The sequence below is a fragment of the Lutra lutra genome, chromosome 4, assembly GCF_902655055.1.
Source record: "Lutra lutra chromosome 4, mLutLut1.2, whole genome shotgun sequence".
NCBI classification, from domain to species: Eukaryota; Metazoa; Chordata; class Mammalia; order Carnivora; family Mustelidae; genus Lutra; species Lutra lutra.
Window position 1 is genome coordinate 49,528,974 of NC_062281.1, and position 12,406 is coordinate 49,541,379.

Genomic DNA, 12,406 nt, shown 5'->3' on the forward strand with positions numbered 1-12,406 from the left:
AGTTACATATTAATGTGTTAATATCAAACGTGAGTAATGACTACATAGATAATTCCAGTGGGCATTTGAGCAATTGGATACACAACAAGTAAAAAGACCACAATTCTGATGCATTAGTTCTAATACATTTCTTTTAAAAATTTTAAAATATTATTATGATTTGAGCCAGAAAACATGGGTACCACCATAGCTCTAGACAAGTCAACAGTTCCATGCTCCTGCTTTCTTGCTTATAAGACATTATTTTAGTAACTACTTCGTATACCTCTTAACTTGTTACAAACTCAATATCTGTAAGGTAAAATTAATGAGGTTTCAGGATATGATGTAATTTATAAACCAATACTTTCAGTAAGGATTTTTTTATAATAGCCAATGTGGTTAATTCAAACTGAAAGTTTTATTTCTTTTCAATAGCATGAAGCTATTGTGAAATTCTGATATGTAATTAACTACCTCAACCTTCCCTTTTAATATGTGTGGCCGATAACAGAAAGCTCTTAACTGTTCCTATATGTCTTAAATACATTAAGTGTTTGTAAAATGTACTCTGTTTCAAAACCACGGTTTCAAAACCAAGTAAAAATGAACGAAAATGAATAAATCAATGAAAATGAATAATTATCTTACATAGAAGAATTTCTTACTGTCATCACTACAATCAAGAGGTGATGTTGCATTTTCACAACTACCCAAGGAACAGAAAACCAGAATAATTAAATACGTAACAAATTTTAAAATACTTTTTTAGTTATAATAGTACTTTCAAAAACTTCTTCTCTTGGAGTTACTGATTAATTGTAAATGGGACTGACCCTTCCCTCTGTCTTACCCTGCACACTATCTAATAGGTAGATTTCATAGCGGTAGCGGTTTATCGTTAGCAGTATCATCCCAAATGGAGAACAGTAGAAAGAACTGAGGCATCTGGATGAACCACCAACAATATAATCAGCCCTGAATACAGGAGAACAGGCTGAAACATGAAAATATACAACTGCAGTGTGCCTGTGTGGCTCCATGGGTTAAGCACTTAAGAGTCTGCCTTCCACTTGGTCATGATCCTGGGATCCTGAGATCCAGCCCCACATCCGGCTGCCTGCTCAGCTGGGAACCTGCTTCTCCCTCTCCCTTACCTGCCGCTAGCTCTACTTGTGTGCATTGTCTCTCTCTTTTGTCAAATCAATAAATAAAATCTTTAAAAATATATATATATGCAATCGCAGTTAATGTGCAGTGATCTCAAATAAAATCAAGAGTAGACTTGACTTTCAGCCCGAGTCTCATTTAAAATACATGTTAAAAATGTATTTGAACATTAGTAGCCATGCCATCTCTGAAGTGTGTGTGACACTCAACAAAAATTGCAGAAAATGCAGTGCCTAAAGAGAGCTCAGATGCATGAAGGTAGAAATGAAATACATTGGGAATAGTCTACAAAATCTTTTTCTTATTTCATGGTGCAAATATACCTTTCAGGGGCACCAGGCATACTACTGAAGGCAATTTTATATTAAACAACAAATAATTCATGGTGACTGGTCAGCTTATATATACATTGATATAAATCAATCCATGTCCAAAAAAGCACATAAACACAATATGATTGTGAATGTGTTTCTCCAACAGCTGGATGTTGCATCAGTAATGCCGTTTGATGTTTTCTACCTCTTCTTTGGGTTTAATCCAATATTTAGGACAAATAGGATATTAAAGGTAAGATAACTATATTTAATTTTCTTTTATAGTAATGGAAATCTTGAAATGTTTTTAAATGTCTGAAAAGTATAATATTTTTAATTTTTCCCAAACTGTCCATTTTTTTGCCCTCATCAATACTATGAATTTTTTTTAATTTTTTTAATTCATTATTATTATTTTTTATAACATATAATGTATTTTTATCCCCAGGGGTACAGGTCTGTGAATCACCAGGTTTACACACTTCACAGCACTCACCATAGCACAGACCCTCCCCAATGTCCATAACCCCACCCCACCCCACCCACCCCACCCACCCAACCCCCCCCCCCCCCCCCCGCTGCCGACCCCCCCTCCCCCCAGCAACCCTCAGTTTGTTTTGTGAGATTAAGAGTCACTTATGGTTTGTCTCCCTCCCAATCCCATCTTGTTTCATTTATTCTTCTCCTACCCTCCAAACCCCCCATGTTGCATTTCCACTGCGTCATATCAGGGAGATCATGTGATAGTTGTCTTTCTCCGATTGACTTATTTCACTAAGCATGATACCCTCTAGTTCCATCCACATCGTCGAAAATGGCAAGATTTCATTTCTTTTGATGGCTGCAATTACTATGAATTTTTTTTTAAAAAGGCAAAACATCATTGTTTCTACTGATGGAAGTTGCTCTTGATTGTTTTATTCTATATTTCACAAGAGGTACTTTTATAATCTATGATAGGAATGTCTTTATGCTTCTAAATGCAACTATAATAAGAAAATGAGTCTTTCATAATCTTACATAATAATCTTTCATAATTGTGTTCTTTCCCATTTGTCCTTTTCCATTAGATAGTCACTGAATGCCTGGAACATAGGCAGTAAAACGAGAGATTAGGTTACCTCTAAATTATCTTACTCATCTAAGTTCTATAATTCTAAAAAAAAAAAAAAGCTGCAAACACTTTTAGTAACAAAATTATTTACATATTTGGATACAACTCAAATATCCACCAACAGAAAACTACTTAAACAAATTGCAGGACGTCTATATAATAGATGACTTTGTAACACAAGAAGTTAATAAATAAAAAGGACTGTTTTCTATTAATTTATACAGGAAGATCTCTAAGATAAATTGCTAATTAAACAAAGCTAGTTACAGATAGTTTATGGAACAATACTAATTTTTGTATAACACAAACGGAAAAATATTCCATTTATTTGTATTTACATAAACAATGGAAAATTACCAAAACTGTTTAATAAAAATGGTTAACTGAGGTGGGGATGGGTGACAAGAGAGAAAAACAGAATGAATAGGGGCAGGAGTGGGAGCAAGTCCTTTTTTTTTTTTAATTTTTTTTTTTTTTTTAATTTGACAGAGATCACAAGTAGGCAGAGAGGCAGGCAGAGAGAGAGAGAGGAGGAAGCAGGCTCCCCACAGAGCAGAGAGCCCGATTGCGATTGCGGGGCTTGATCCCAGGACCCTGGGGATCATGACCTGAACCGAAGGCAGAGGCTTTAACCCACTGAGTCACCCAGGCGCCCCGGGAGCAAGTCTTTTAAAGGCATATATTTCCTTTTAAAGGCATATATGTTTTTGAATTATGTGAAGACATTACCTATTCAAAAAGATTCTAAGACAGAAACATTTTCTAACTCGTAGCTTCATCAGGCAACTCAAAGAAACCTGAGGAGAGTGAGGAGGTGAAATTTCATGTAAATCTTTAACAATAGCATATATCCAAAGACAGCCTTCGTAAAAGGAACACCAAAGATTTTATAAATTTTTGGTGGTTATCTCTCTCACACATTGGGAAGACAACACAACACAACCTGGGGACACAGTGAAACCTGACGACAGCAAAAATAGCAGCAACCAAAAAGAAGCAGCAAATGCTCTTTGTTGGATACATATTTGGGGTTGTATACTTTGTTAAACTTAATATTCATAATTTTATTTATTCCTTCAAACAAATTCATTTTAGAGATGAGGAAAATGAGAACAGGGTGGGAAAATGTGCATTTTATCACATATTTTTCTGACTCCAAATTCTTCACTGTAATCAGATTGGCAAATAAACCTCAAGCTGAAGGGGCTTTCCTTCCATGCCCAAGCCCTTAAGGGAAATAACAACTCTGAATTAGATGCATATATACTCATTGTATCTTTTTGAACAATGTCAAAAACAGCTAACTAATACTAATATTACCAGACTTTAAATTTTATTGAAATAAATACACATTTAGTGCAACTTGCTTAAAAATAAAACTAGTGTTGAGCAACAGGACTTAACACGTATTTATAACTTCAATGGATTATATTATGCTTTTCCTATTTTGCTTATGTCTTGAGTGTGGTACGATTTTAATTATTGTAAAATAGGGTTCTACTAGATGCTTTAAAAAGAAAAAGGGAAGAAATGTTTTTTAGGCTTGCTTTTCAACAAGCATTACAAACAAGACTATAACTAGAGAGTCAAAATAAAGCAAGAAACCCTGGGAGATTGGCACCATTCTAAAAAGTGGATGGAACTAGAGGGTATCATGCTTTAGCGAAATAAGTCAATCGGAGAAAGACAACTATCATATGATCTCCCTGATATGAGGGAGAGGAGATGCAACATGGGGGGTTAAAGGGGTAGGAGAAGATTAAATGAAACAAGATGGGATTGGGAGGGAGACAAACCATAAGTGACTCTTAATCTCACAAAACAAACTGAGGGTTGATGAAGGGAGGGGCGTTGGGAGGGGGGGTGGGGTTATGGACATTGGGGATGGTATGTGCTTTGGTGAGTGCTGTGAAGTGTGTAAACCTGGCAATTCACAGACCTGTACCCCTGGGGATAAAAATATATTATATGTTTATAGGAAATAAAATTTAAAAAAAAATCTAAAGAAAAAAAAAGAATTAAGGAAGGCTAAAAAAAAAAAGAATGTTTTGTTGAGTGTTGTATGACAAACTTATCAGGAAATTATGCTAATTAACTTAATCTCGGAACATTTTGGAAATACACTGTCTATTGACTACTACAGGTATTGTTTACTTAAATTGATTCTCTAACTAGTGATTTGCTAAATAATATATTACACATTACAACAACATAACAAAGTAAGAATAAAAAGAATAATGTAAGTGCTAAAAAAAAAAAAAAAAGTAGGGGCCAAAGGAAAATACAACTAAACAGACCCTAGTTTGTTTGTTTTAGAGACTTATGAATGGAATCATTTTCAGTAACAAAGTTTATTTTACATAGTTTTATTTAAATAGATGCATTTAAAACTAACACACTTTTGGATTTCTTTTGTTTTTTTTCTACATAGTACACTTCATTTTTTGAGTTTAATCATCACCTAGAGTCTATAATGGACAAAGCATATATCTACAGGTAAAGTAAACTCAGTATACTTCTGGGAGTGGCAGAGAAAGTAATGGTGCAATAGTTTAACCAGCATTTGAGAAGAATATGATCTCCCTGCCAAAGAAAACAGAAATTAATAAATAAAAATTAATTAATTAATTGAAATAAATAAAAATAAATTTTAAAAATTCTGCAATTGCAGAATTTTGGCTATGTAAAATAAAGGGTTATGTTCTAAAACAGACTTGAATATTTTGAAATGAGATAAAAGCATGAAAATCCTATTAGATTTTAGAAGAATACAGAACTAAAAATAGAATGTATTACCTGTTCCAGTCAGAACAAGTACAGATAAGCGTGCTCCTTCACAAGTTGACTTTGCATCTCTCTCATAACAATTCATTCTAATCTGAATTTCATTCATTTGCTCTCCTGAACTTCACTTGCACAGAGACTTCTAGTCACTATTAATCGTAGCATAAAGTCCCATGAGCTTTTCAGAGATATCCAGTTAAATCAGTCTAGCGTATTTTATGAGACTCAAAGTGGAGAGGTGACCCCTGAGGCATGTCTTTCAGGGGGTTGATTCATACCATCTGTGAAAAGAGAGGAAGGTTTTTTTTTTTTTTTTACGCTCTGTCAGTCCCAGTCAAGACACTGCAGTTAGAAAACATGCAATGGCACCATCATTTTATACTGTACTAATGAGAGTTAACAGTTCACAAATTTAAAGCAAGGAGATTCCATGGAGACTTTAAGGAAAAGAAAATGTTAAAATAGGCTGTATTCCAGAAACAACATGAGCCCTTACTTTGCATTTCTTCTCCTTGGCAGAGTCATTCGAACAACTGGATACTTGCTGTTTACTCTGCACATTAATGCCTGTATTTATTACTGGGCTTCTGACTATGAAGGAATTGGAACTACTAATTGGGTGTATAATGGTGAAGGAAATAAGTAAGTTTTAATTTGAAGGAAATAATTTTATGGGTTCTTCTTAACTTTTCTGTTTCAGTGTATGTGTTTTCCTAAACCAGTGTTTTTGGGAAACTATAAATCACAACCCATTAATGTCCAGTAAAAAGTTTTTAGATCAGTTTACTTTTAAGTGAAAGAGAGTAAAGTAGAAGAGAATAGAATAGAAATTATCAGTCTGTCATATGTAATAGATGTGTGTGTGTGTTTGTGTGTGTGTGTGTGTGTGTGTGTGTATCCTGGATTGACCTGAGAAATGCATGGATTATGCATACCTGGATTATGATCAAAAAAGTTTGAAAGCCTCTGCTTTAGACAACAGAGTGGTAAGGTAACTTTTAACAACTTCAATGCTGATTGTTAGCAATGAACAATGTTAATTATTTGGAGGGCAGGTGCAGTAGCTAATTAGTTTACCACTGAAGGGTTTTATGGGTTTATGAGTCAGCTATAAACACTAACTCAATTAAACACTTACAGAGTAACAAGGATCATAAATTAAACTTGACAATTAGATATGCAAGTATCACAGGAATAAAAGAAATTATTTGAAAATCTTAGGGCCATAGAATTAGGATTCAATAGTAACAGCTGGGTTATTTAATAGTGAGATTTCCTTTTGGTAGATACAGGGGTCTGGCATAAAATTAACTCTCCTAACTTTATGCTCCAATGAAATGACATTGAGCATATTATAAGGCGATGTCCTTACTGGAAAAGGGCAGGTCCCAGCATGACTTTGAAGAGCAACTCACAGCAGCCTTGGGAAGGAAAGCAATTAGAGCAAAGAGAGTGAAAAATACCTCACAAAATTACACACTACCTAGAGTGAGCGGGATGTGTGTGAGGGATTATAACAAGTCTTTGAACTTTTAATCAGAATTGATTTTAGAAATTTGAAGTCAGAAGACCCACTGATTAGGAAAACATACACATATACATACACACAGAATAACTATTCCTGGAAATCTTATAATCAAATCTATTAGTAATTCCATTTAGAATATGTAGTTTTAAAGATTTTATTTATTTATTTATTTCTCAGAGAGAGAGAGAGAGAGAGAGAGAGACAGAGGCAAGCAGAGGGAGATGCAGGCTCCCTGCTGAGCAAGAAGCCGAATGTGGGACTTGATCCCAGGATTCTGGGATCATGACGTGAGCTGAAGGCAGACGCTTAATCAACTGAGCATTTTTATATATTTTTAAGATAATTTTCTTTTGACAGTTATTAATATACTTACTATTCCTCAAAGTTTTCAGACAACACCTTCTATTACTATGCTCCTTCTATTACTTCATATTATTCTGTGACCTCATAAGTCCAATGCGTTTTTTACTTAGCTCTTTTGATGATGTCTGATGACCTATAAAGTGAAAGTTGCTTATGAGGTCACTGGATGTACATACTTTGCCCTCATTAGAATTAGGCAGCAAATTGTGGGTCATAAGTGAAGTATTGTGAACATTTAAAAAAAGAGTCAAATTTAATACCATTCCATTAATCCTCACCACAATAACATACCTATTCATTTTAATAGAAGTCAAAGAGTCATTTCATTTATATTGAATAGGCATCCTTCATTCAACTGCAAAACTTGATAAAGAAGAAGGTTTAGGGGCACCTGGGTGGCTCAGTGGGTTAAAGCCTCTGCCTTCGGCTCAGGTCATGGTCTCAGGGTCCTGGGATCGAGCCCCGCATCGGGCTCTCTGCTCAGTGGAGAGCCTGCTTCCTCCTCTCTCTCTCTCTCTCTCTGCCTGCCTCTCTGCCTACATGTGATCTCTGTCTGTCAAATAAATAAATAAAATCTTTAAAAAAAAAAAAAAGAAGAAGGTTTAGCTCAAAAGAAAAACATATGTAGTTAAGGTTATTTTGTACCCCAAAATATCCCCAGTATAACTTTGTTCTTTGTCCATATGTACCACAGTTTACTTATTTATGGGCCTAAATTTCCCAGTGTCCAGAAATGTCTTAACAAAAAAAAAAAAAAAAAAAAAGAGTTTAAAAATAAACAAAAAAAAAGTTAAAAAAAAAAATAAGCAAAGCTGTCATGGGAATCATGGCTTTAGACAGGGTGATGAAGGAATCAAAATTACTATGCCTTATGCTGGGGAAATTTAGGAAGACTTACCTCCCTTCATTCTACACATGAAAAAAATGAGACCAAGGTAGATGAAGGTATTTTTTCACGGTTTCCTATACTTCAGGTCAGACACTAGCAAAAGGAAAGGAAAGGGAAGGGAAAGGAAGGGAAGGGAAGGGAAGGGGATGGGGGAAGGGGAGGGGAGGGAAGGGAAGGGAAGGGAAAATAATATACTCAATATTTTTGCTTTTATTGTATTTTCAAAATTTAAAAATAACTCTATACAAATATTGAACTCTGGCTAATATATCTGTTCTGAAGCACTGTATTTAGAAGGAAGTGCTTACTGTCTGCAAATTACTTTGAAATGCATCCAAAAAATAAGATGGAAGGAAAAGAAAATGGATTGCTGAATGGAAAATTGGAGGGATATGTGACAAAGTAGGTAGAGTAAAATGTTTATATAGTAGAATCTAGGTGTTCACTATAAAAGGCAGGGGTTCACTATAAAATTCTTTCAATTCTTTTGAAAGGGAAGGGGAAAGAAGGGAAGGGAAGGGAAAAGAAAAAAAAAGGGAGGGAGTGAGGAAGAAAAGAAAGAAAAGTCTTTACACTAGACACTATACACCCTTTGGATGTAACAAAACACCAGAACAGCAATGAGTTCAGTGGACCAGAAAGGAGATGAAAGCCATCTGGCAGCACAACAGGGAAGAGTCTGCAAGTGGATTCCACAGATGTGCTCACAGATGCAGTCTTCCTATGTTCTTATTTCAGTAAGTCTAGGTATGCATAACCATTCACTTATTCTTTCATATCATTCAACAAATATTATTAAACTCTTATTGTGCTAAGTCCATAAATACCTTTGTGGAACTTACCTTTAGTAAGACCATTCTCCCTCATACCCAGTACATCCAGTGATAAATTTATAGAAATGTGGGACTAAGGTGGATAGCAGTAGTTAAGAAGGTCCACTCACAAAGTATTAGATACTTTTAAAAGTTACATGTTCCACTGTACACCCACCACAAAGGCTAAAAATTAAAAAGACTGAAAATGTCAAGTGTGAGGGTAAGAACAAGAAACAACTGGAATGCTCATAAATTGTTGGAGAGAATGCAAAATAACAACCATTTTAGGAAAAGATCTGACAGTTTCTTTTACAATTAAACATATAACTTACACGTTGTATGTAAACGAAAAATCTCTAGATTCTACCCCTGAAACTAGTGTTATGCTGAATGTTAACTAACTGGAATTCAAATAAAAACTTGAAAAAAATGTACCTTATAAACAAAAATCAAGCCTAAATATTTACTCAAGAAAAATAAAAATATGTGTCCATTATAAACTTACATAAGTACATTGAAGAATGTTTATTCATAACAACCAAAAACTTGAGACAGCCTAGGTGTTCATACATAAGAGAATAAACAAACTGTGCTATATTCGTGCAATGGATTTTACTCAGCAATGAAAAAGCAAAAACTGTTTTTACATACAACAACATGAATAAATTTCAAAATCATTATTCTGAGTGAAAGACATCTTGCAGAAAAGTGTACATATGGTATAATTTCATTTATGTGGAATTCTAAAACAGGGAAAACTCATCTCTGGTCGAAAACATTAGAAGAGTGGTGGCCTCCGGGAAAAGGAATGACAGAACTTTCTAGAGAGAGGGAAATGTTCTCTATCTAGATAAGTGTTTGGGTTACACAGAAATATATATTTGTCAAAATTCATCAAATAATATACTCAAGATTTGCGCTTTTATTTTATTTTCAAAATTTAAAAATAACTCTATACAAATATTGAACTCTGGCTAATATATCTGTTCTGAAGCACTGTATTTAGAAGGAAGTGCTTGCTGTCTGCAAATTACTTTGAAATGCATCCAAAAAATAAGATGGAAAAGAAAAGAAAATGGATTGCTGAATGGAAAATTGGAGGGATATGTGACAAAGTAGGTAGAGTAAAATGTTTATAGTAGAATCTAGGTGTTCACTATAAAATTCTTTCAATTCTTTTGTTTGAAAGATCTTATAAAAAAATGTTGGAGGGAGGTTTCATGTCATGTTTGTTTCACAGAAGAATTTCTATTTTCACACTAAATGTTTTTTATGGTTTTATGTCAAATTCTGCCTTACTGCTCTAACTTGGAACTGTATGTATACAGCCTATTAGATACTTCATGTATTAAATCAGCCAGATAGAATCTCCTTGAAAAGATCTATCTTCCTGCCATGTTAATATTAGAGGTGGACACACTTGACTAATTAAGCTAATCCTAGAAAAATCAATAAGGTGCCATCTAATTAAATTACAAATCTTACCTCTGGTTGTGCATGTCTGAGTATACGAGACATGACTGAGAAAAGATCCAAAAATAAACCTCAAAGCATTAGGGCAGAAAACTTCCAATTAACATAGCAGAATATTTTGTACACAAAAAAATAATAGTTCAAGGCTAACACTTAAGATTCAAAAAATCAATGTCTATATTTCACATTTGATTCTTTTCTAACATCCATAAATAGGAAAATGAAAGTAATTCATATTTATTCCTGCTAACACTGTAGTGACTTTGAAGGGGACAGTAATCCCAACATTTGTAATGGAGTTGGCCATGTAGGGAGAGAATCTAGACCCTGTTCCACTCTTGGGTAGTATTGGGTTCAATATATTTCTTTAATTTAAAGATACCCACAAGTCCTAGGCCTGTGACCAAAGAAAATCAGTAATAGGAAATTATAAATTGGAATTTTAAAAATTAAAATGCGATTTATAAAATTAATTCCATACTTCTTCAAGGTGGTTCTCTTTGACATCCAGCTCACTATAATGTTAGCAAGTCCAAAGAAATCTGCTAGAAAAAATTACAGATTGGTAATATTTTTATTCTCTTGGTACAGTGGTTTCAAATCTTCCCAAAGAGTTAATTATTTTTCTGTTCCTACATCTGCCAAGTTTAAAAAAAAAAAAAAGAAAGAAAGAAACTCATGCCCTTCAAAAGGTATTGAATTTCAGAATAAGTGATTTCTTTCTAGATCTGCTTTTGAATATTGACTTTAACTCCAGTTTGATTCTTTGCAAACCTCCAAATCCCTACTGTTTAAAAATCTGAAAACTATAAACTTTTTCACAAGAAAAAGACCACCCTCGTTCAAAGACTAATACACAATTACTTGAAGTGCAAATATTTACGTGGCACACGTAATAAAAGAAATAAAAGCCAGACTAGGACCAGAATTCTGTAAAAAATACTGCTTTTCTGTGTCTACCCCTAGAAACTAGAACTGCTAGTTGGAATCCACAAAATCCAGTGCCTCACTGCAGCAATATATGGAGATGTTGTGTATATATAGCGAATTTTTCTTCAAGGATTCAGTGGGAATAGCTGATTCAGACCATGTTATCAGAGCTATATGAAATATATCAAGTACTGTACCTAATGCACAAAAATTATAATAAATGTACAATGTGATTGTAATACCAACTTTCATTCCTGCCTTACTACAGACTCTATGAAACCCTTAGCCAAATGTAGCTAAGTCAATCTTAGAAGTTCTGTGCTAATCTTTAACATACTCTTTTCTGCTGCCTTGATTTCTAATTCTCTTCCTATCTGGGCTATATTGATCCCAGTCTCTCCACTTGCAATTGTTTAAGTATAGAATCTTTATTAAGTATATTTCTAAACTTGATTATTATAGTAATCAAGTATATTGTTATTATACCTGATTTTCTTCGATACTAAATTTCTAGATGAATTACATATTACACCCAAGAGAAATTTCCCTTTCAATATTGAAGTCAGTATGCCTCTATCTCTGTTATGGTTATATATTCAATAATTTAATAAGTATGGGTAGAAAAGAGAGAGGAGGAATATATCTGCTCTATTTTCTATCAGTAAAAACAAGTGTATCTAAACTATAAAGGCTCTCCAATCTTTATAAATATCCTCGATCTCATAAATCACTAGTGTGGTAGTTTAAAGATGCCCTCGAATTCTTTGCTGCTCCTCTCATTGTAAGGATTCTGTAAAAAGTACTGCTATCCTTTCCCTCAACTCTGTAACAAGAGATTAAGACATTATGGAACTTCTCAGTTATAAGAAAACTTATAGCTACTGAGCTGCTAGAGCCACCATGTAAGAAGCCCATTTACCCTGAGACTACCATGCTATGAGGAAGTTCAAGCTAGTTGTACTGAGAGGCTGCTTGAAAAGAAGATAGCCAGACAGACCCATCCATCCTAACCAATCCAGCCAAGGCTCAGAAATGTGAGCGAAGAAG

The 12,406-nt window shown here is 34.3% G+C and overlaps 1 protein-coding gene across 1 annotated transcript in view; it reads left to right on the forward strand.

Annotated features, from left to right (window-relative positions):
* CNGB3 (cyclic nucleotide gated channel subunit beta 3) overlaps nucleotides 1-12,406 on the forward strand; it is a 141,270-nt gene that overhangs the window by 70,076 nt on the left and 58,788 nt on the right. The window contains exons 8-10 of the mRNA XM_047728366.1: nucleotides 1,630-1,716; nucleotides 5,009-5,073; nucleotides 5,881-6,003. Of these exons, the coding sequence (XP_047584322.1) occupies nucleotides 1,630-1,716; nucleotides 5,009-5,073; nucleotides 5,881-6,003 (275 nt within the window). The remainder of the gene's footprint in view (nucleotides 1-1,629; nucleotides 1,717-5,008; nucleotides 5,074-5,880; nucleotides 6,004-12,406) is intronic.